We start from the raw sequence: 26,309 nt of genomic DNA, 5'->3' as shown, positions 1-26,309 counted from the left end.
GATACAAAGAAATCCTTAAGTGCAAGTAAATGTAGTTGTTTGCTTCACTTGGCAATATTCCAGTCATACCTCAATGGTGTGTAAATAATCAAGTCTGGTTCAGGCAAACCAGTGATTAGGTTTCATACCCAACCAGGGAACACATTGTAACAATCTGATCCTTAGTTCATGTTGGAATTACAACAAACATGGTGTACAGAAGGTCTGTCCTTTTCACTCAGAGACACTGACTCTGAGCCGACCAGTCCTTGTTTTAGCCCCTTAATGCTGAGTGCCAGGCAGGGTGACAACAAGTACCATCTTTCAACGTCTTTTGGTATGACACGGCCAGGGATAGAACCACCAACCTTCTGCTCCTGGTGCAGATACACCATGGAGGTGTTTTTTTTCTATTTGGGTCTGCACATGTGTACAAACACAAAAAAATGGCTTCACAATTAGAAGAGTGTTTGCAAGTACTTGTATTTCCAGAAACAGCACATTCACCACCATGTCAAGAAAGCCAAAGAATTAACAGCTGCACTTCAAGCACAAACACACACCAGCTAACACTCCAATAAATGGATGGTGAGCTTCACAACAGAATGTAATGTTTTATATCCCTAAGAACAGATTAGTACAGCCGAGATCTTACCGGTCCCACACAGTTCAGTATGACTCTAGCCTGTTTACACATGTCCAAGATTGACTGCTCGGCGCTCGAGTCGGCTATAATGACTGGAGTGTCCTCCAAACTCTTTCCTGCAAAGGGATAAAAAACAAAAACAACAGTGAATGAATGCTGTAATACAGCTACTAGATTTACAGATTATCAAGGCTGCTGCATGTACACCAGTTGAGTGATTGAGATAGTTGTATTTAACGCCGCTTTTGATAGTATTCTAGCTATATCCAGTGGGTGAGTGAGTGGGTATGGTTTTACGCTGCTTTTAGCAATATTCAAGCAATATCACGGTGGGGGTCAGCAGAAATGGGCTTCACACATTGTACCCATGTCGGGAATCTAACCCGGGTCTTTGGCGTGACGAGCGAACGCTTTAACCACTAGGCTGCCCGACCACCCCTTAGGAGATGTACTAAAATGTAGCAATCCTTCTCAGCTAATGCCATCATATTTATTTACATTTTACTTATTTTTCATAGCATTTTCTCTATAATAAATAAAACATTTCTTTAAAAAAAGCGGACAACTTACTAAACCGAAAAAAATGATAAACTCATATGATTACTTGATGAAAGATATGACGACTCTTCACATCTGCCTGGTTTGTGGGAGAAGGTACCTGTACTAGGTTGACCCATGAACCCTGGGTAGGACGATGTATTTAATTCTATGGCCTGTGTGTTTCATGAGGAATGGGCAGTGGGGTAGACCAGTGGTTGAAGTGTTTACTCATCACACCGAAGACCCGGGTTCGATTCCCCACATGGGTACATGTCGTGGTGCCCCGTCATGATATTGTTGGAATATTGCTAAAAGTGTCACAAAACCATACTCACTCACTCACTCACTCACTCATTCATGAATGATGCTCGTCAACTGGTTTTCAGTTTTGAGATATGTAAACTGAACATTTAATCATGCTAAATTTCAAACAAAACAGAAACTTCTTGGGGCACATGTTGAGGTTGTAGAGAAACTAGACGCCATATGTGACTGCAGCAAAACAAGATATGGTACTGGAAACAATGTCTTACAAAATCCTTTCCAAACTTGATGCTTTCCACACACCTTCCCCAGGTGCACTTCTGCAACTGAGAGCATATGGCTCACATAAACCTGCACATGTGTCAAATGATTAATAAACTACCCTATTGCACATGTACCAGTAAGTGAGTGAGTGAGTTGGGTTTAACGCCGCTTTTAACAGTATTCCAGTTACACCACAACGTGTCAGCTTAATGTGGGAGGAAAGCCCGAAGTGATGCGGGTCTCAGGCGTTTACCACTTCGGTGAGACCCGCGAGCACGGGTATGGTGCTGACAAACCTAGAAACATAATCAGGGCGAACTGGGATTCGGACCCACAATCATAGGTTTCTGGCATGCCCAAGGGATGCAACTCTGTACAGCGAATCGCTGCGCCTTAGACGACTGGGCCACCCGTGCCCCCTGTACCAGCTTCTGTCTCTCCATTATACTACCAGTATTTCAGTAATAACATATCCTCCAGTCAAATGTAGTTGTTGTTTTTTTACAACAAAAGTACTACATTTCATCAGTTAAAAAAGACATATCAGGGGGTAATATGTTTTATCTATTATTTTTACTGGGAAAAAAAATGAGGCACAAATGATTAAGTCCAGTGATGAGAGGTTGATGTGTTCATGAGGTCATGTTGACCTCAAGCCTCGATCTACAACAGAAAGACTAGCCTTGCTCCAAGGCTATACTGAAAGACAGGGCCACAGATGTTTAGTAATTCTATCTTCCTAATAGGCAAGTCTAGATATGTGGACAGTACAATCTAAGGACTCCCGTCTCTAGGAACAACTTGTTCTTCTTATTTACATAATCAAGAAATTATGATTTAGACTAATAATTATTGCCTTAGAGACTTGTGCAAGTCTACAGACAGACAAGCAGGCTCACTTCACTGCCTAGGTCAGTCTGACCTAGCATAGCTCCTCTGTATAAACAAAGGTCAAGGTTTTGTTCAAAACATTTTCCGGGGTGACAAAATCATTAGCCACAAAATTCACAGTAAAATACTTGACATCGATACTAATATCATGGCATGCTGCCATGCTTAACACAATCAATTGTTATCATGTTTACTACCTGCTTGACTACAAATAACATGCCAAAATATATGAATATGGTTATCAAGGTTATAGAAAACTCTTTATCATGTTGTGGTTAGAAATTTTTCAATTTTAAACTAACACAGAAATAAATTCTATAAAAGCAAGCATGAAATCGTCATATTCCCTTGCCAATGGTATGCTCTATTGATGTGATTGATGCTCTTGACTGATAAATGAAGAAATACAAATTGTTTATTGAATTTGTCCTCATGAAAATCAGAATTTTTCTTTCTCTAAACATCCTTATACAGAAAGGTGTCAGTACATTGCAAAACTGATATCTGCACAAAATGTGACAAAGAAACACTGAATGGTCTTGAGTTATGCACCACGAAATAAACATGATGGAAGGATAACCCCAATTTCTTCCCCCCCCCCCCCCCCCCCCCCCCCCATCTCCTTGTGATGGGAGAGATGATAATGGCCATATTGGAGAGAAAATTACTTTCTACATCTTCCAGACATTCCTTCATTATAACAAAATAATTAATTCGCTCCACTAAAAGATGACTGTGATCAGAAGTGATATATTTGGTTATCAGCATGAGAGGATGCAATAATCTGTATCACACAGCTGGGCAGGAGATAATGATCCATACTGATCAGCTGATGTGTGGAGTGAGACCCTCGTATGCAACATCTGGGTCCTGCTGACACAACCAGCACATGCTATATAGCAATCAATGGCATTAAATATTGATATTATTTCTAGTTTGAAATTCTAGGTCAAAAGTTTATGCAGTCTACACCAGCAAGTATCACATCTATGTGGGCAAAATATTATTCAAATGACAGAAATTGTTTTACAGGTATTAGGTATTTTGTGTGAAATTCTAGTCCAAATGTTCATGAACTACTAGCAAGTAAGATATCTATTACAAGGAAAAGATATTACAAATCAATAAAAAAGTTGTTATGCAGTTACTTTGCAGTATCAGATGGTAGAAATGAAAAAAATGAGTACAGTGATCCCTCGCTATTGTGCTCTTCGATAAAGCGCTACCTCGGTTACTATGTGCGGTAACGCATGGCTCCCAAAATTTATGTACACTTTTAATACTGAGAGTTTTACACAGCCGTGATTGTATTGTTGTTTGTTGTTCATTTGCACATAACGCTTCTCATTGCATAATCAACCGTTTATCACTGAATGGAGTTCTAATAATCTGTTTGAAAACATCCGCGGCAAGTCCTGGAAATACGATTATTCAACTAGTTAACTTTTCACACTATACATCCTTTGATCTTAGAAGCGCATGCATGCAATAAAAGAGAACCACAAGCGAAGTTTATATTCTTAATTAGTGGGCAATACAATTTGAGGCGACACTGTCACACACATGTAGTATGAATGCGCATAGTGCTGGTCAAAACTCTCGTTTTCCGTATTTTAAGCAACATGACCAATCAATGCCACTCAGGGGTGGAAATTTGCCATTTCCCGACTCCCGGCAGGTAAAAATACGAGGTCGGGCAACAAAATCACTTATCTTAACTTGTCAGGAGGCAAGTGTATTTTACTTAAGGTCAGACCAATTATTCATTACTTGATTCGCAGGTTTCAGATGAGGCTGTCTCTTTTCATAGATGCTGGACCTACCAGTATGTCAAATACAGATGATCAAACAACTGCCCCAACTGACATGCTCATTCTCAGTAATCTTTGTTACTGTGGTTTCAGAGAATATGTACAGCATAGAGACACAAGGCTCTGTAGCTCATTGGATGTTGTCTGGAACATTATATTAGATCAGAGAGGTCACAAAATGACACAGAAGAGTGATAGGTGAGTGAAATTGTTCAGTTTAATGCTGCTTTGAAATGTTTGTTTGTTTTTTACACCGCACTTGTTTGTTGGTTTACGCCGCACTCAGCAATATTCCAGCTATGTGAGGGTGGTCTGTATATAATCCAGTCTGGACCAGACAATTCAGTGATTGATAGCATGAGCATCGATCTATGCAATTGACTATTGCCATCGATTTACAGCAGGCATGGGTTGCTGAAGACCTATTCTTCACGGGTCCCATGTACATGTACACATGAATGGTTATGGTTGTGCATTATGAGCATCGATCTACGCAACTGGGATACAATGACTTACATCAACCAAGTCAGTGAGCCTGACCAACCGATCCTGTTAGTCGCCTCTTACGACAGGCATAGTCGCCTTTTACAGTAAGATTGGGTTGCTGAAGACCTATTCTACCCCGGATCTTCTAGGGTCCTTTGAAATGTATTCCCATTATATCACAGCGTGTCAGCTGAATGTTGGAGGAAGGCCTGAGGGGATACAGTGGACGTTTACCACCTTGGTGAAACCCACAAGCACAATTATGCTGCTGACAAACCTAGGAACATAATCAGGGTGAACCAGGATTTGAACTCATGATCATAGGTTTCTGGTGTACCCAAGGGCCAGCAAATGGCGCCTTAGACGACTGGGCCACCCGTGCCCCATCGACTGTCACAGATGCAGTAAAACTAGATATATAAAGGTATGTGAAGGTCAAAAGACATAGTTGGGTAAAAAATCAAAATCGTATATATGTATATAATTCCCAATACCACAAATTTACTCGACATAAAATGTCATTATGATACATGCAGTTAGGGACATAAATGACCCTTTCAATATAGTTGCTATGTCAGTCCAGATAAAAATTGACTCAGAATTCTGTGAGCATGTTTTACTTGATAGCTGGAATCATCCATGGAAAATTTAACTTCACATGTTTATAGGCTTTATAGTAGATGTCCAGAATGAAAAAGGTTTAAGACAAACTGACAGACAGCCGGAAAATGCACCATGAACTTTGTCAGGTGAGCCAAAAATATAAAATTTTGGTAGCTACTTGAAAATACAAATTAAGTACAGAGAAACACAACCTACCATATTTCCTCTATTAGATGCCCAACTTTGCGCAAGACGTGGACCTGGCCACAATTCTGTTTTATGCAGGCACAGTGGATCTCACAACCTCACAGAATCCCTAATTCTACACTCATATAATGGGTTTTGTTTGTCTGTTTTTGTTTAACGCCGCACTCAGCAATAATCCAGCTATTTGACAGCGGTCTGTAATTAATTGAGTCTGGACCAAACAATCCAGCGATTAATATCATGAGCATCAATCCACGCAATTGGGATATGATGACATGCATCAACCAAGTCAGCGAGCCTGACCACCCAATCCCGTTAGTCGCCTCTTACGAAAAGCATAGTCGCCTTTTGTGGCAAGCATGTGTAGCTGGAGACCTATTCTACCCCGGATGTTCACGGGTCCCTATAATGGGTACATTTGCAGGACCAACATATGACAGTATTAGATACACGGCATCTGATAGAGGCCTGGCGTCTATTTTTTGGACGGAGCGCATGACCCAGTGTTAATTAGAGGCCAGCATGTATTAAGAGGCCCAGCGTCTTAGAAGAAACTTGGTACCGCTAACCCCACTGCAGTCTAATACACGCTTGTTTCATAATGCTTAGCACGCTTTTGGAGTTCAGTATAGATGGAATAGTTATCTTGCATACAAAATAATGACAAAAACGGAGTAGTTTACCTCCAGGTAAAGACTTGACTGGAAAGAGCGTAACAGAAAAAACAGAGACAAAAAGTCAATATACCTGTAGGTTGGGCGATGAGAGTATGGTAGACATGGCTGGAAGTCTGCATGATCTGCAGTCATTAAGACATAACTAGAAAAGTGTTTGCAAGTACATTATAAACAGAAGCAGCCCCTTCGGTTCCATTTCCTGAAGGCCCCAGAAATGTATACCACCATGCATTTCCAGTCAGATATCATTACCTTCTGTGTGCAGAAATACATGACTACTATACTACAACCTACCACCAGATAAAACTACCTTGCCAGTTGCCATTAACCAAAATAGCAACCTAAATTCATTTGTCGTCTAATCACATTACATGTGATCTGAAAAACACATGACCTAAAATCTTAAAGTCCTTCACTTAAGTCCATATTCGACGTAATAAGCGCCCTGCTCTAATAAGCTCCCTCGACCATATTTGCTGATATATTAGAAGTGAACAATTAGCACCCCTTCCGATTGATCAATGTACACAAATCTTATTTATTCGTGTATAATGCGCACACGTGTGTTATATGCACCCTTAATTATGGGCAATTAATTTTTGGAAAATGTATCTGTCGTGTATAATACACATAGACTTTTCTTTTGTTCCATTTCAGGCTGTTTGCATAAATCATGAAATTTACGATCTTTCAACAATTTTTTTTTTCACCAAAATTATATTTTAGTAAGAGACCCCTATTTCTAATTTTGAGAGCGCCCTGGCCGCTTCTTACGTCGAATACAGTAAATGCAATTCTGCTCTAATGACATCACTTGCAGTCAAATAACATCATTTCTGATTTGGGAGAAAAACAACAGTAAATTCTAAAACAGAAAATCCATGCCCCTACATTCTTTAATAAGACAGTAATAAGCATTTCCAAGTTTAATGACATGACTTATAGTTTGGGAATTCACACATCCAGTGAAGTATGGTTTCAAAACTGAAAGGTCAAAGCATCTGTCTACCCTATTAGCCAAGTTCTACACACTTTTGGTTTAATGATCTCGACCTTCAATTTCAGTCAATCACATGGTTGATTATTTCTATTGTTATACGAACATAGGGGCATGTTGAACCGTTTCGGTCACCCTGACCTTCAATGAAGGTCAATCAAAACCTTACCACCTGAGCGGATCCTACAGTTGATGCATATTAAATTTTAATCCAACTACAAAGAACACTTCTTGAATTATCCTTAACATCGTACACTTTTTTTTATGTGCATGACCTTAGGAGTTAACTTGCCCTTGAATACCAGTTACCAGTATTGAAAGCACATTTCCTATCAAACATTTAGCCCAAACATGAGGTGAAATTCAACGTAACAACGAAATTATAGCGAATCCCATCTACTGAAAATAGGTCATCATGACCTACTTGAGTTATAAGACTGTCATTACTTGCCATATATAAGCATTCAAATCATAAGACCACCTCACACATAAGATTTAAAATATCTTAATGACATTACTTGTGATCTGAAAAGTCCTTCATATAAGTCCAACAAATAAATGCAATTCTGCTCTGATGACATCACTTGTAGACAAATAACATTTCTGATTTGGGAAAAATACATCTATGCTGAATGCAGTAAATTTTAAAACAGAAAATATATGCCCCTAGTAGGACTGGTCCAAATTTACTACCCGACCCTATCCAGGTACCCACTGTAGGTCTCAAGAGATAGGTTAAAACTATCCGATTGGGAATAGTTTGACCGTAGACCTGGATAAACTGTATTTAGATACACATATAAAACGATCATGCATACACTGAAGTTGACTGAAGTTTTATTTTTATTCAAACATATATATAAGTCAGAAGGAATGAGTGCATAGTCAGAAAGAAATTAGTGACTTGTAGTGTAAGCATATAGTTCCAGATCATCTTGTGTTATTTAACAATATATCACATGACTAGTGAGTGAGTGAGTGAGTGAGTGAGTTGGGTTTAACACCGCTTTTAACAATATACAGTTATATCACGGTGTTATCACATGACTAACCATGGGTCTGGGTAGTCCTGTGGGTACCCAGGTCCTTCTCAGTACCCACCCGTCCCAAGTACCCGAGTTACCCGTCCCAGCCCTAGCTTCTAGCTACATTAATAAGACATCTCACAATAACATAGACATTTGTATAACATCATACAACACTTCTTACACAACATACCCTCTGTTACATCACACGCGGGTTACTCAATAGCTGATTCCAGGTACATAAATAAAACAATATTGGCTGCAATGCACAAAATTGACTGGGTCTGTGAAATTTCATTGACATCATTGCTAGGACCACATACATAATTCCAAAAACACAGGTTTTCACAAGTTGTAGTTGATATTGGGTTGTCCTGATTCACTAATGTATTAATCATGTTAATATTACATTTGACAATTACAAGCTAGATAATCCTAACTATGCATCGATTGATGACTAATCCTGTAACGATTTTCAAAAGGTAATAACAAACTTTCGCAATAACTGACCTGTTAACTACTCCGGCTTGTAATGGCTTGTATTACCTTACTCCCCATAAAAACAAAACAAAATGCTAAATCTGACTGGAAAATATAGAGAAACCCAATTTTTTTTTATGGCTATAGTTAATCTGTCATGGCCATGACAGATTAACTATAGTCAAATAAAACAAATGGGTGTTCTCTAACTTCTTTTGAGTAGTATACGATCATAACAAGCCTTAATTCCTGTGAGCTTTAGCTTCATGGGCCTTGTGGCCTCAGATGAGATCAAGTTTACAACAGACAGATGGATGGAAGGGTGACAGACAATGCACGAAGACAGGCAGTCAGGTAGTGAGTGAGTGAGTGAGTTGGGTTTAACGCCACTTTTAACAGTATTCCAGTTATATCGCGGCATGTCAGCTTAATGTGGGAGGAAAGCCCGAAGTGATGCAGGTCACAGACGTTTACGATTTTGGTGAAACATAATTGGGGCAAACCGGGATTCGAATCATAGGTTTCTGGCGTGCCCAAGGGACACAACTCTGTACAGCGAATCGTGGCGCCTTAGACGGCTGGGCCACCCGTGCCCCCAGGCAGTCAGGTAAGCTAAACTAGAACATCCATTATGACAATCTGTCACATGACAAATAAAAGAAAAGGCCATGATGCTTTTATGAGATTTCATGGCAAAGAACACAAACAGAATTTGGGCTTAACCCAGCAGTGCAGGTAAAGAATGTATGATATTTATGATGAACGACATCAAACTCCAATGACGTGTCTGGGTGACCTGAAAGTATGTCATACTGCATATTTGGCATTGTTGAAAACATCTAAAAGATATCAATGATGTTAAACTTTGACTTCCTATAAAAAAAGTCATCACAAAGAATATCATCTTGTCTTATGCTAATCATGCTAATTCACCAATTTTGTTGCTGTACTTCAGCTGTGCTGTCAGTGTTTGAAATCAATATAACCTGTCAGGTTCCCATCAGGACCCACAAACTGTAGAAGCTGCAGGCCCTGACTAAACTCTTCAGGTCCTGACAAAACTCTTCAAGTCCTGATTCAACTCTTCAGGTCCTCATGTAAAAAAATGCAGCTTATTGTGACCAATAAATCAACACATAAATCTACTGCAGGTCATAAGATTTGTTTGTTTGTTGTTTATGCCACACTCAGCAACATTCCAGCTTCATAACTACGGTCTGCAAATAATTGAGTCTGGACCAGACAATCCAGTGATTGACATCATGAGCATCGATCCACACAGTTGGGATGCGATGACATGCCTCAACCATATGAACCCATACAACTTTGAAACTACAGGCCTGATACAAGATCTACCAGCCACGGACCTCATGCAGGCGCTTATTACAAACACTGGGTGCAGGTATCAGCAAACTCAAGTGTGGGATCTTTTACTACAGCTGCAGTCTTCAGTTATAATCACAAAATTAGAATGTTTGATCAGTTGACAGTTGCACTCATCTGTGGTACAGTAACCAGCTAACTCACATGTCAGTGTTCCTGCTGGCTTTTGAAACTGCCAGTCCTTGTGGACTGGCACATACCTGTCAACTCGCACGCATCTCACGCATTTATCACCTATGTCATGCTTACACGCACGGTTGGGAAATTCTCACGCATTCATATAAAATGTAGATAAAAATATTTTGAAATGCTTTTCTCTTTCGATTTATCGCGATTGCAACCAACACGGCGAGACTGGGTTCATTCTTTCCCCTTTCGTGCAATTACTTGTTGTTATTTCAGAATACATGCCATTAAAATGGTCTTAAAATCATTCAAAACCAGTTTTCGCCGGGCTGTGCCCCACTGCAACACCCCCTCCCCCTCCCCACCAGGGCTTAACCCTGGACCCATCGTGGCTTGCACACTGGCTTCTCACTCGTTTAGACATCCAGGGGTTGACAGCTATGCTGGCAACTCTAAAAATTACCAGTTCCCAGTCCCAACTTTCAACAAATAAATAAACGTATGAAAATTATTTGGTTTTAATTCTTTCAACATGTTCAGTGCAAAGATGTCATTTCTGAAGTAACTTAATTAGATCTATACGTCATTCACACAAACTTCAGTCACAATTTTCGCTCTCTTTTTTATAATATTTTGAGTCGCTACAAATGGATTTTTAACCTAGAAATAGACAAGGGGAAACACTGAGGGTAACAGACAAGCTGACTTTGTTAGAAGAATGTACTTTTATGAATATCACCGATGTTTTGTCCAACAACAAAGATTTATAAGGCACTTTATTTGCCAGTCCATGAATTACCAGTCCAAGCCTAATTTTACTGGTAAAAAACTGGTAATTACTGGTAAACGGGAATGCTGAATGTTTGATCCCAGGTCACAGAGGTCATACTATGAGTAAACAGGTTGAATGGGAAAATATTCATTCAAACAACTCTGTACCTAACTTCTGAGACAGACATGAAATGATGAGCACCACAGCAACATCCCTAGCCACTTAATCACTTTTCAAACCTGCACATGAAAGGTATTGTGACAGTGTGTGGAGAGCTTGGTAAGCCCCAGAGTCTAACATGGTTCACCTGTCCGATTATAGAGTCACCAGGCAAGCTGACACACCCACACACAGGAATGTGTAAGACTCGCCAAATAGTGGGGGAGGATGTGTCTGCATTCAAATAGCTAATAATGCAATTGATAGTTTACACATTGTTGAAATTTGTGGGACTTTTACCAACAGCCAGTGTAACGAGTCTCATTGCGGCATTATGGATGCTAGACCTATAGTGATCTCACATTCCAATGCCCCACTGGTGGCCGGGCTTCAATATAGCAATCAGTGACACCATCTCCCACACAGCCATGAATCATAGACAAACATATGAACATGGTATATAGTGTATGACTGTTGGACTTAGATTGTTATCATCAGAATGTATTCGAGAAAATCATACATCAATTTTGCAGAGGAATTCATACACCGCTATTGATGATGATTTGTGCCAAAAAGGTACTAACAAAGAAAATGCTTCTCAAATACTCATGTTTAAATTCTGTTTTTGCTATTATAGCTCTGGGCGTTTTAAAATACACAGGTGTAAGGGTGCCTATTAGAACCACACACAAGTCAAATTGGTTTTCAGAGACTGAATGGTAAACTAATTAGTTCAAACATCAATGAAACAACATTTTCGATAATACCCCTTCTGAGTAGTCTCAGCAGGGGGTGCTTATAAAGATAATTTATAGATTAGTGTAGAAGTTAGTCAGAAGGCACTTATTGAACCAGGGTGATTACTATTTAACATGGATTGTGTGGTGTATTGCAGATTATTCGAGCCTGGCGTGAAACTGAAACTGTCTGATTTTGGTAAACCATAATTTTTAGATTAAATCAGATACAAAAGACTGCTTAGGGAGAATTCATGACAATATTAATCTTGTTAAAATAAAATAAAATTTGATTCATAACAGTTTCAAAAAGGCCTGTGCAAGGTTTCATAGCGACAGCTCTAATCGTCTCAGGTCTTATCCTGTTAACATCTCCAAACTTAAGAACTGTTAATTATGATTATGACTCTCACCATTAAGACAATCTGCATACTTTTAGGACTATTCCTATCATTGTATGGTGCTGTCAGAATGAGGGAAAGATGAATAAAGACACTAATTCACACACATAGACACCCTCCCCCCTCCCCAATTTTATGCATGGGGATAACCATTGCATCCAAGTTGATAATAAGTCTTTAATCATCCATAAAATACATGGAAATGAATAACATACCAGTAGCATATTTCTTGCAAAACACTCATATACCTATCACGCTAATTTCAGATGCTGATAATTTGTACTCCAGGCTATATATAGTGTACATGTTTCCATCATCATGATCAGCTGCACATGGCGACTTGTCACTGCCACGGAAACAGATGTTTCACCAGGAAGTGATGATGGATGACTCACTCAAGATCTTTTTAAAGCTGCTTTGAACATGTGGCCTTAACAATCTATAACATGGCTGACAATGAAAATATGTGTTTTGCCCCTTTTTTGAGAATCAAAAGGCTTGCACCATATGTCTTAGAGCTTACTATGTTTAAAACTTAATAAGCTCTTCATTTTAAAATTAAGTTTATACATTTATTTGAAATTTGAATTTTCTAATAGATTGAAATATGAACGTGTGATTGCCTGTATCCTTTAACGTATTGCAACAAAAAGAGATACGTTGACAAACATGACATGTCAGGAATATCCCTTTAAAACACTACAGTAAACATCAGCAGTAGGTCCCGCATCTCGAACTGCATGTTACCATGGCAAACATATTAAACATTTTTAAAATATGTGAAGCATCCTGATAATGCCGGTGTGTCACCCAACATGTGTGGCGTGTTGGCGGATGGTGGGTATGAGCTGTCACTGCAGTATATCACAGATACCGTACACATTCAGAGATGCTGACCTGTTCTCTGGCCGGACTGTTCCAGGACTTTCTGTAGTCTGTCCATCTTCCTGCCGGCTACCGCCCATGTCACCCCCTCTTCCTCAGCTAGTCGTGCGACCTCGTCTACCACAAACTGACCAGTAAACCCAGTGGCACCGAAGATTACAAAGTCATATTTTCGTGCACTTTCACCGCTCGGCATTTTGACGACCAGTTTCCAGCAAGCAGTCAGTCAGTAACCAACTTCCACGTCTCTCAAACTGTGCAGGTGCTCCAAACCTCAAGCTCCACGCACCGACCTATAGGGTTCACTGAACGTACCAACTTGTTAAGAAGATAACGCGGTGATGGGAGCTCAATCAGTCTGTGTTTTGGTTGGCTACAGGGCGGCTTGGTGCCATCATGAGAGAATGACTCAATCTGTATTTATTGCAACCAGATGCAAACGTAGTACATGGGGATTTTCTGAGAATTTTTTTTAGAATAAGCAACCTAAATTAAAGTTTGCCTTACATTTTAATTCACATGGATCACACAATCCAAAAAACTGTGGTTTGAGTGGAGAGAGTAGTGGATTTAATCACGTTTTTACTGAAACATGTTTACATTTATTATCAAAACACAAGAGTCTGAAACTAATTTTTTGGTCTAATTCTCCAAGGGCACATTCTTTTCCCCCAGAAATTAATTGCAATCATGCTTTCATGGAGGAACATGCAAGTCTAAATTTTGTAAAAAGGAATTACCAATTGATTTTTTTTTCATTCAAACAATCTTGTCAGAGGAAATTTAATCAAATATTTGTCATTTTGAAAATGCTTAGAATCCTGTACCCCTACTTGAAGGACTTGATACGTTAAAGTGTGTTGGCTTGTCTGTATGAAGTCTTGTCTAAATGGAAAAAAGATAAGAGTCGCTTTACAGCAAATTATGCAAATCCTACTAATTAGTTATGGTGCTAAATTAACACTTACATAGAAAAAGAATTTTTTTATTTTAGTGTAATTAATACTATTTAAATTGTAATTAAATTTTGTTTTACATTAACTGTAACAATAAAATACTGTATGCCTCGCACATTTTACCCATCTTTTTGGAAAAAAATGAAAATTGGATGCCAACTCTCATTTATTTTCTCCTATGGGAAATTTAAAGTTTAGATCCTCTTAATATTCCTGCAGACATGTTTCTTTGTTGTTTGACGCAGCATTCATCAATATTCCAGCTATATGTCAGCAGCCAGAAAATAATCATATCTGGACCAGACAAACCACTGGTTGATGGTGTGAGTATATAACATGCAGGTTGATAGTTTGACTGTTTTTCGCCTTAGTCAGCAATGTTCCAGCTATATCATTGTAGTCAGTAAACAAGTTTGAGCCGGGTCAAGCTCAGACATTAATTTGGAAAAGGAGGGGTACATGTTGTGACTTGTCAATTGGTGTTCAGTAATTGTGTAATTGTACAAATATGTCACAGTGTTTTGTTTCTAAATGTTCATTTTTAGTATACCCAATCACCTTCAAAATGGGTGGTGCACCCCCCCTCCTCAAAGTTTGTGTAAACAGGCAAACCAGTATGTGGTCCCTACCCAACCCGTGAAGATCTGGGGTAGAATAGGTCTTCAGCAACCTATTCATGCCGTAAAAGTCGACTATGCTTGTTGTAAGAGGCAACCAACGGGATCAGGTGGTCAGGCTCACTGACTTGGTTGTTGCATGTCATCATACCCTAATTGCATGGATCGATGCTCATGATGTCAATCACTGGATTGTCTGGTCCAGACTCGATTATTTACAGACCACCGTCATATAGCTGGAATATTGCTGAGTGAGGCATTAAACAACAAACAAACAAACCTACGATCCCCCAGGTGCACGGAGAAGACTGATAAGTTAAGGATGGCCAGTCTGTTGTGAGGTCTCTTCCCGAGCTGACATGCACCTGCACACATTGTCACTCCACGCAATCAGTCTCACCTTCAGGTCTAATCAGTTATATAGGAGCCATTTGTGTTGTTTATACCTACACAGCTAACCAGTGCAGTTGCACTTATTTGTTTTTTTTGTTTTTTGACATTTTTTATTCCTTTCGAAGAGTTGTACTTCAGGTTCAGAGGTTACACAGTAGGTTTAGTCAATTGTAGTGATAATACGTTACATAGATGTACATTTGTTGTGATATAAATATAGCATGTGCACTTATTTGTTGATGCATGCAAGAGTGGGCAGGCATTCATGTTTAGTATCAGCTTTGATCTCTATCACAGTGGTCTGCCATTTGTCAACATGGCTGCAACAGACACACAAGACGGACAGGAGGAGATGAGACTCTCCATGTCAGGTCACCACGACATGCTTCTGGTGAACACACCGAGGGAAACCTTGACCTGCCTCTTGGCCTTGATTAAAAGTAGAGCAGTCCATTCGAGCTGACTGAGCATTGTTTAACAGACTGGAGATTACTGTGCATGTGCACATTTATCATTGGCTCATATCCTGAGACAGCACTGCCCTTTGTGCAGCTGTTTTCAAGGATGTGGTCCACGCAAAGTGAGTGAGTGAGTTGGATTTAACAACGCTTTGAACAGTATTCCAGTTATATCATAGTGTGTCAGGTTAATGTGGGAAGACAGAACGAAGTGGTGCAGGTCTCAGACATTTATCCACGAGCACGGGTATGGTGCTGACAAATTTAGAAACATAATTGGGGCTACCCAGGATTTGAACCCACGATCATAGGTTTCTGGCATGCCCAAGGGACGCAACTCTGTACAGCGAAATCAAGCAGGTAAGTTATGGATCAGCTATTAGGCATGCTAGGGATCCATAAATTAAATTCTACAAAAACAGACTACCTGATGTAGTAAAACATTCTTTCAAACTCGCCATATCCTAATAAAAAAGAGTCATCAGGAGATGACATATCCCCCCGGTCTGGTGCAAATTGGAAATGGAGAAATGGCTACTTATACCTTATTTTTGGTTCATTGCCATTCGATACCTTCAGTTCAGTGAAGGAAAATATAATGCTGTTCAGGATCTTTCATTATCCCAATCATGAAAAGACACCAGTTCACCACTAGACCATCTTCCCGAGGCAAGAGAGTTAACTGACTTTAAAAGTACAGTTTCCACCCTTGCCGAACTAGGCTGGAATTACTGGGCTCGATCGTAGCGCCACCAGTGGCTATTACCAGTTATGTCCCTTCTAAGCCTCTCCTATGGACCAATCAGATTCCACCTCTCGTATCACTTGCGTTTGCTTCACACAAAATGGATGGTGGGGCCTGGTCAGGACTATATTGTGATAAAACGGGTCTTACAGCGCAAAGTGCATCAAATCACGTGAGCACCTTGGTTAAAAACATGAAAAGATTGGGAAAATATCTGTTGACAACAATTTGGCGGTGCACATGCTTTGCAAATCCTGCAATCGACTGAAATCTGCCTGACAGTTTACGAACCGGATTTAGATTTCCATACGAGATTTTGATTGGACTATGCATAGACTCGTTAGTCCGGCCAAAATGTAACTCTATAATACCAGCCCAGTTTGGCAAGGGTGGAAACTGGACTTTTATAGTCGGTCAACTCTCTTGCCTTGGGAAGATGCCACCAGACTGATCTGTATAGCAAGTTTCATCAAGAAATATTCCACGTTTTTTTAGTTCTGCTCCTGAAATGAGCACTTCCCTTATTTTCAGTATCTTGTCATCGTAAGTTTCAATAAATTTAAAAAATATATAAATATACCAAGTCATCAAAAAGCACAGTTCATCACTAGACTGATCTTTATAGAAAGTTTCAACAAGAAATATTCAACGGCTTAGAAGATCAGCCTCGAGAACAGAAAAATGGATGGATGGAGGGATGGACATGCTTATCACAATATCACAATGTTTAAAAAACAGGGGAGATAATGACCAGACCCTAAATTGAAGAAAATCCCAATTGGTGAAGTAGTCTGATATGTAGAGAGCTTTTTGATTCATGGTGGAAAAATCATACCCTTTGGTTTCACAAAGCAAATAACAAAAAACATCAAACATAAAAACATGGCACTTGTTAATATTTATCAGACAATTACAACAAGGTAATGTAACAATCAGTTAGGATGATTAATAGGTATTATATTTTCATAACCAAAGTAAAAGAGAAATCCTCGAAGAACTGATTTCCTCCTTATGTTGCATATACCAAGGAAACAAAATAATATTGTCCATTTCAACATCAAGTTTACTCAAAATCATCTTGAGCCCAAATAATTCTTTTTTCCCTCCAGGTCAACACCAAAAAAGTTTTTCTTGACAATGTAGTGCACACACTGAAGCAGGACATTCCGCTCATGCCGGATCTCCTTCGCCAGCAACTGTAACACAATGTAACACAATGTAGGTGATGAGAACATTATCATCATCATCATCTTGATACACACTGGCGATGGTTCCCAACCTAACAAAGAGACCTTTATTTGGTTTGTTGTTTAACGCTGCACTCAGCAAATATTTCAGCTATATGATGGCGGTCTGTAAATAATCAAGTTTGGACCAGAAAATCTAGAGATTGACATCATGAGCATCAATCCACACAATTGGGATATGATGACATGCATCAACCAAGTCAGCGAGCCTGACCACCTTATCATGTTAGTCGCCTCTTACAACAAGTATAGTCGCCTTTTACGGCAAGCATGGGTTGCTGAAGACCTATTCAATCTCAAATCTTCACGGGTCTGACATTATTGTGAGTTAGGATGCCACTTTTAGCAACATTCCAACCGTATTTGGACTGGTGACACCAAGAATGAGATTCAGACATTGTACCCCAACAGGGCATCAAACTCAATCTTTGGTGAGACAATGCCACTGAGCTACTTCACCACCCTTAATTAACCTCCCAGTGAAGTAACTTCTACATCAAATTTGGACCAGAAAATCTAGAGATTGACATCATGAGCATCAATCCACGCAATTGGGATATGATGAGATGCAGCAACCAAGTCAGCGAGCCTGACCACCTTATCATGTTAGTCGCCTTTTACGGCAAGCATGGGTTGCTGAAGACCTATCCTATCCCGGATCTTCACGGGTCTAACATTATTGTGAGTTAGGATACCACTTTTAGCAACATTCCAACTGTATTTAATTTCCCAGTGAAGTAACTTCTACCGCTACACTACATACTCGGAGTTTGACTCACCCGCTCTAGTAGTGTTGATCGTTTTGTATTCCACATCTTCGAGCTGCCATTTTGTTTCCTCTGCTGTTTCCGCTGTCTATTTGACATGGGCTTCTGGGTACTGTCTGTCTTAGTTTGTTTGTTGCCACATGATCTTGTTGGAGATGTGTCTGTATAAATAAGCAGTGGAAATATAAGGGAGACAACCTAGTCATAATTTCAACAATTTTGTCACAGTGTTGTTGAACACAGAGCAGTCAAGTGAATAGTTTGAGTGATGTGATGTCACAATATATATATCGTGATGAACAATGTCACTGATTTCGTACTGTCTATATTTTTTGGTGTTAATGAATAAAAAAGAAGTCTGTGAATTTATAATTTTGATGTATGTATTCATAAGATTTGTCTTCAATATCTTTATGCTTTTATGTTATAAATGTAAAAAAACAGATCACGTGTATCAGCAGTGGAGAAAATATGTCTGCAATCTTTGCAAGGTGTATGTTTATCTTGTTCTGTTCCTATTTTCTACCAATCGTGTTGTAGATGTTATCATGAGGAGCAGAAAAAAAAGAGGATTCACTGAGACACAATACACGTCTCCACAGGGTGGCGATGAGAAAGAGAATGATGTGGCAGAGTTAGTCATGTGATCAGGTCATGTAGGTCACTTTTCACGGAATAATAGCACGCAGCCCAATTGTTTGGGTAGTGGCCATGGTGATGCTGGGATGTGTTCAGGTGAATTGATCCACATAGGATGGAAAGAAGGAGAAATTGATAGTTTGAAATAGGATAATTTTCAAAAATCAGTCCGCTCTTATAACATAACCCAATTGTTTGGGTAGTGGTCATGGTGATGCTGGGATGTGTTCAGGTGAATTGTTTTTTTCGAAGCTGGAAACTATTGTTTAAGTACGTTTCCACACAGGATCGAAAGAAGAAGGAGAAATGGATAGTGTGAAAAAGGATAAGTTTAAAAATCAGACCGCTCTTATAACATAACCTAATTGTTTGGGTAGTGGACATGGTGATGCTGGGATGTTTTCAGATGAATTGTTTTTTCGAAGCTGGAAACTTTTGTTCAAATATGGGGGAATCCAAATAGAGAAATAATTCCAGGAAATGCAGGGTGTGAAGTACATCCCTTCTATAACTCACTTTGCTGTGACTTGCCGTGTGATGTGTGTGGCCCTTCCTCCGTTTCTGAATCTGCTCCATAAGATGCCATCAGTGATGCCAGTCCACCAGCAACATTCACTTGATCTTGGTTAGTATCTGTGCCTGTTTCAGATTCAGGCTGCATCAAAATGGCTGCTAGAGGATCCACAGTCTTAAGGTCTCCATTAGCTGGTGTCTGGAATATGTATACATTATATTAAACTGAGGCCTTAATGGAAACAACAGCATCCCCACACAAACGCAAAGAAAATCAGTCCGAATAGAATAGTACGCAGACATTTCGAAAGAAATATATATATCCAGCATAGAAGATGCTGAATGAATTTGGCAACAATTATTTAAACAACCCCTCACCTAATATTTTAATATTTGCAACATTTTAAATAAAATTCTTACTCATTTGAAAAAAGGACACAAAAATGAAAAATTGCAAATATAAGACAATAGACTATATTCAGATCAGGTGAGCTAAAAAACAACAGGTAAAATATTTGGGGGTTGTAATAAAGAGTGAGTGAGTATGGTATTACACTGCTTTTAGCAATATTCCCGCAATACCATGGTGGGGACACCAGAAATGGGCTTCACACAGTCTACCCATGAGGTGAATCGACACCCAGGACACAACAAGTAAAACGCCTTAATCACCAGGCTACCCAACCGCTTCAGTCAGCACAGCTTGAGTAATACACTGAGAAAACAAAAGAGACTTGAAGATAAAATCCTTGATACTAAGACAGCATAGATCGCTGTAGAGACAAAAGGCACATACTGTCTGTTCTGTTGTGTTTGTTTTCTTGGCAGGAGAATGTTGCACATCAGACTGAGCATCATCGAAGCCACGTTTCCTGTTTCCCCATTTACCTCGGTGCTTTCCACCCTTCATCTTGCTGGAACAGAATCACAAAATATGTTGGCCAGAAGTTAACTTTGTACACTGTTTCAGTCACAATGTAGAGAGGAAGGCCCAAAGACAGCTCTGACAAAACATATGGCTGTTTCCTGTTTCAGACCATCCCAAAATAGACTATGTAGGTTGTGCTTTGGGGGGGGGGGGACTCTTCCTTGAAAAACAGAAACTTGCAGTATGATACAGATTTCAGATGAAGATAATGACTGTTCTTTTTAATATATACTTAACCACAAGAAGTTTACATCAGTTGCATAAAACATGGACAATACCAGGACAGTGACAAAAGCTACAAATCAACTCAAGAATATATAGAAAAACATTCAGGATGATGAGGGACCATATTAGGGTTGATCAGTAAGCAAGAAACACAGAAATGTTGTATGACACAGAGACATGCACCCTCAGGCATCACTGAGGTGCTGAAGAACCATGATAATAATCAGGGCAAAAACCATCTAAACCAACAATCATCAGATCCCTAAAGCTAAGGGACACAACTCTGTCAGCACAAAGAAAATCTTAGGGACAGGCAAACTAGTGGTTGATAGTGTGAACCTTGAAACATGATGTTTGGGTACAGTGACACACAATCCGCCAGATTACAGCCATTTGCCCAGAATGACATTCTGCAGTACCATCCAGATCCACACATGGCAGCCATTTTGACTCCCCAGATACCAAACAAGCATGAGGTACCTTACTGCTTAAAAGATCTCTTGTGGGATCAAACTGTGGACATGAACTAGGACTTGACTCACCCAAAATATTTGGTGTCCAGTTTCTCCCCCCGAGATCGTCTGTCTGCCTCCACCGTCTTCCTCCTTGCTACGTTGGCTGCTGTGGGGAAATTCCTAGAAGTGTAACAGTAATGGTAAAAAGTATTCTGTCATTTGTTGGAACATGTGTGAAGAATTTCCCCTTTAATACTGAATCATTGGAAATGTGAGTGAGTGAATGTATGAGTTGGGTTTAACACTCCTTTGAACAGTATATTTCAGTTGATCTGTGTATCTCTGGTAACGCCACTAGCATGGTTATGGCATTGTGTATGGTGCCGACAAAGAAAGGATAATCATCACACTCAACGATTACACCACAATCACTCGATCATCTCATAACTAAGGGGTGAAACTCTGTACAAGACTTTGCCCGGGTCATTTGAGATTCAGATTAATGTGAGCACATCTGTCCAATCATCCATGAGAATCATGGAGCAGGTATCAGACATATTCGGGAACATTTGTGTGAGATCAATGACCCCTGGCATCACCAACTGAAGACCTGTATTTTTACCTTTTCCTCTCTTCAATCCATTTCTTGATGTCTTCAGGTGACTCAAGCTGCCATATCTTGTGAGCAAGACCTGTTTGATGTTGCTGAAACGAATAAACCATAGTGAATCAGTCAATGACTCGAGGCCTCTGGGGCCCATGTGGGGTGGCTGAGAGTAAGGCTGCAGCAGTGGCAGTAAAGCGTCAGGATCTATTACATATCAATGCATGGGGATGACTAACAGTTTGTCTTCAAGGGACTTTCAACATTCAGGAAAAAAAATAATTTCACAACTGTATTCAGGAAAAGCTGTTGCCATAAGGGCATTCAGCCTTTAAACTTTGCAAAACTAGTCCAAAGGAACTACTGTAAACATTATTTCAATACACAAACTTCACAGAGTTTGTAGCTAGTTTTGCTTGAGTGAGACCAAAACATTTACTATGTTTACATTTTTTGTCAGTTTTATTCATTTCCAATTTGTAGCAAATATTAAAATATTGAGAACAGGCTCAAATTTATAGCCCCTAAATGCTGCTAGTCAGTGGAGACTACCACAATTAGATTTTCACTTGACCTCAGCATAATTTAGTCCTGGAATTTCAAAGGCTGGCATTCCACAACCAACCAGACTATTACAAAGTTTGTCACTTCTAATTGCCAACAGACCCATACCAGGTCTGATAAAAGTCACAGCACTATGTTCACTTTGCATCAGATCATGAATTATCAATCAGTTACCCTTTATGACAAACATGGAGTACTGGGTGATTCTTCTGTCTCATAAAATCTCGGAGGCCTTAAATCCTCACATTCGTCTTACTGACAAAGTAGACACAATTTATGCATAACAACTTCTTTAATTACTGTAAAGGTGATGTTTCAGTATAAATCCTTTTACCGTTGTCAAGCAAGACTGTTTCTACTTTGTGATCTGTTAATTTCTAAGTGATGCCTATCAAACTATTCTTCTTACTGCACTAATTATCATGATAATAGCTTTTTTTTACTAAAACTTAAAACTCCACCTTTGTTGTAAGAAGACGTATTGTGGTGGTCCAGGCCAAAATCACTGTTCGTGTTATTTGTGCTATGTTCTAAAACTGACACTCAGCTTGTCTTGAACTTCAGACAACTTGCTATATTTCCGATGATCTCTACTAGGTTTTGAGTTTCAGTTTCAACTTGATGCAATAATGTCTCACCATCTGGAAGTGTAGCTTGACCAGCTTCGGGGCAGCCACATAGGAACAGGTTGGATCTGAACACTGAAATATACATTGAGAACGGTGATCAGAGTAAAATGATGATGGTGAGGTGAAGGTGAAATTGGGTTTATCATCGCGTCCAAGATTATTGCACTTATATAGTGACGTGCATGCACGTGTGTGTGTGAGTGGCTGCTTGTACTAGTCCGGACTGATGCTGATTTATAGTGCTAGCCGACTGAGATACCCCACTTAGACACAGTATACTGACTCCGAGCCAACCAGTCCTTGTTTTAGCCCCTTAATGCCGAGCGACAGACAGGGTAACAACAAGTACCATCTTTTAACATCTTTTAGCATGATGCGGCCGGGGATCAAACCCCGGACCTTCCGCTCTCCGGGCGGACGCTCTACCACTAGACTACGGAGGCAGTTAAACTGATGATTGAGGGTCACAGAGGGAGTCACAGTGGCCTTGTAAATAATTGAACCTGGGCCTGGTAATCCAGTAATTGAAGGTATAAGCATCTGATAACGCAATCAGGTTGATAGACACTTGGACAAAGCATGAGTGAGTGAGTGAGAGAGTATGGTTTTAAGCCACTTTTAGCAATATTCCAGCAATATAACAGGGGGGTGGGTGGACACCAGAAATGGGCTTCACACATTGTTCCCATGTTGGGAATCAAACCCTGGTGTTCAGCATGACAAACGAATGCTTTAACCACTAGGCTACCCCACCGCCCCGGAACAAGCATGAGGTACTGTCATTATGATGATAGAACTTCTCAAACTGAACAACAAGGCAGGTAACTGTACGTCCTTTTGAGTTAGGTGCATATATTAACTTCTGTGCAAATCTCACACTTTACAATAGTGAGTGATTTGGGTTAACCGCCTCTTTTAACAGTGTTCAAGTTATATCACAGCATGTCAGATATATGTTGGCGGAGAGCTTGAAGTGATGCAGGTCTCAGACGTTTACCATTTGGTGAAACCCACGAGCATGGGTATGGTGCTGACAAACCTAGAAACATAATTGGGGCTACCAAGGATTCAAACTATTAATCATAGTTTTCTGGCATGCCCAAGGGACACAACTCTGCCTAGCAAATTGTGGCAACTTCTACGACTGGACCACCCATGCCTCCTACTTTACAATCGGCACAAGACAGAGCAGACAGTATTTTTAAAGACAATTTAAGCACATATAGATAAAATGTACATCCGTAAGAAAACAAAAAAATTTTTTTTTTTTTTAACAATTCAACAAGTGGATAAACACATGCATATTTAAATATTTCCCACCATTGTTACATGCAGTGACATCCCACTGATGACATCATACAGATGGCTGCAAGGGACATGCTGACATATTGAACATGATGAAATAATTTCAAAACTATTTTGATAATATTGCAATAGTATCTAAGTAAATTAAAGTTCCAGTTCTCCCTTCTCTTTGACAAAAGCAAAGTAATCAATCAAAATGTCAATTGCTGGGAAAGCTTTTCCTTACTTTCTTTTGCGTTTTGTCAATTTGGTTGCGTTTGTTTGCTTGTTGTTTAACATGTGTAACGTCTCTCTTAACAATATTCCAGCTATATGACGGCAGCCTGTAAATAATTGAGTGTTGACCAGATAATCCAATGATTGATATCATAAGCATGATAAGAATCGATCCACGCAATTGGGACACGATGACATGTATCACCCAATCCCATTAGTCATCTTTAACGACAAGCATAGTCGCCTCTCATGAAAGGCATGGATTGCTGAAGACCTATTCTAACCTGGATCTTCACAGGTCTGATGGATGTGTTGTACAGTTGTATTAGCCTTAATATATAAAATGCAATTAGACATGAACATCATAATAACATTGATGTACATCTGAACATGCACCATGTTCACTTGGTCAATACTGAAATAGCATCATTACTAACATAGTATCAACAATCAGCTACAAATATGCAGCATACAAAACAAACCTTTTCATGTGTCATGACATGTTCTTGGTACTTCTCATCTGAACAAAATCCTCTGTCACATGTGTCGCAAAAGAACTGGTTGTTTTCTGGAAGATCTCTCTTGTCTATTCTCTTCTGGAAAAATATTAGGAGTGAGTGAGTATGGTTTTACGCCCCTTTTAGCAATATTCCAGCAATATCACGATGGGGGACACCAGAAATGGGCTTCACACATTGTACCCATGTCGAGAATCGAACCCGGGTTCAAATTTAATTGTATCACCATCAGTAAAGGAAACCTTTGGCCTTATAGGACACACAGATCATAAAACAAATGTTCATTTGTGTACAGCTACAGATTCCTGTGGTTTCCTGATATGGGTTAGTGAGTGAGGGAGTTGGGTTTCATTCCGCTTTTAACAGTATTCCGGTTATATCACAGCATTTCAGCTTAATGTGGAAGGAAAGCCTGAAGTGATGCAGGTCTCAGATGTTTACCACTTTGGTGAAACCCAAATACACGGGTATGTCGCTGACAAACCTAGAAACATAATCATGGCGAACCGGGATTCGAACCCACAATCATAGGTTTCTGGAGTACCCAAGGGACTCAACTCTGCACAGCCACCTGGGCCCCCCTCCTGATATGGGGGTGTCCTGAGCTCTTCAAGTCAATTCATCATGTTAAAACGTGAATTGAATGTGACAACTGAAACAAATTAGATCATTTGAGAAAGGAATATAAGAACGCTCTTGGCCTACCGTACAGTGTGGTTTACCTTTTTGTTTTTCTTCTTGTCATTAGGCACGTTATGGAAATTACCATTCTGGAAGCCTGCGTTTGTCACATTATGAGGATTCTTATGAGGATTCTGATAAGGATTATTGTGTCTTTGGTGGTGGTTCCCAAACCGTTGTTGGAACTGCGGTCTATTGCTATGTCCTTGTGTCATGCCTGGGCCTTGGATGCGTGGTCCCCTTGGTGGATATTGCCAAGGCCCAGCCGCGGGCCTGGGGAACTGGCCTGGAGGAAACTGGTGTCCGTTCATTCCGCGATTCCATGCTTGTTGGTTGAACATGCCATTTTGTTGTGAGTAAGGATTTGAATGTCCATACTGATCGAAAGTGTTATATCCATAACCGTGATTCATTTTGTAAATTGAAAGCTAACCGTGGTGTTCTGAATCAAGACGTGAGCACATGTGTTTACGTTACATCATAAGTAATGTTTACTTACGACATATTAAAGGGTTT

General features: G+C 39.8%; 2 protein-coding genes across 2 annotated transcripts in view; both read right to left on the bottom strand.

Annotated features, from left to right (window-relative positions):
• Positions 1 to 13,607, bottom strand: part of LOC139444021 (saccharopine dehydrogenase-like oxidoreductase) — a 28,538-nt gene extending 14,931 nt beyond the window's left edge. Inside the window, exons 1-2 of the mRNA XM_071224923.1 lie at positions 13,346 to 13,607; positions 635 to 741 (exon numbers count right to left, since the gene is read on the bottom strand). Coding sequence (XP_071081024.1) covers positions 635 to 741; positions 13,346 to 13,529 — 291 coding nt within the window. The 5' untranslated portion in view covers positions 13,530 to 13,607. The remainder of the gene's footprint in view (positions 1 to 634; positions 742 to 13,345) is intronic.
• A 3,785-nt stretch (positions 13,608 to 17,392) lies between these two features.
• Positions 17,393 to 26,260, bottom strand: LOC139442997 (FMR1-interacting protein NUFIP1-like). Its single transcript, XM_071223924.1, has 9 exons — positions 25,835 to 26,260; positions 25,077 to 25,190; positions 23,083 to 23,145; positions 21,899 to 21,981; positions 21,364 to 21,456; positions 20,465 to 20,582; positions 19,672 to 19,867; positions 18,529 to 18,677; positions 17,393 to 17,698 (listed from the first exon to the last, which is right to left on the bottom strand). The coding sequence occupies exons 1-9, from the start codon at positions 26,204 to 26,206 to the stop codon at positions 17,576 to 17,578; spliced, it is 1,311 nt and encodes a 436-aa protein (XP_071080025.1). The 5' UTR covers positions 26,207 to 26,260; the 3' UTR covers positions 17,393 to 17,575.
• Between the last annotated feature and the right edge of the window lie 49 nt (positions 26,261 to 26,309).

The sequence above is a fragment of the Haliotis cracherodii genome, unplaced genomic scaffold, assembly GCF_022045235.1.
Source record: "Haliotis cracherodii isolate W230 unplaced genomic scaffold, xgHalCrac1.p SCAF_5, whole genome shotgun sequence".
Lineage (NCBI taxonomy): Eukaryota > Metazoa > Mollusca > Gastropoda > Lepetellida > Haliotidae > Haliotis > Haliotis cracherodii.
This window is presented reverse-complemented; position numbering and strand designations above follow the sequence as displayed.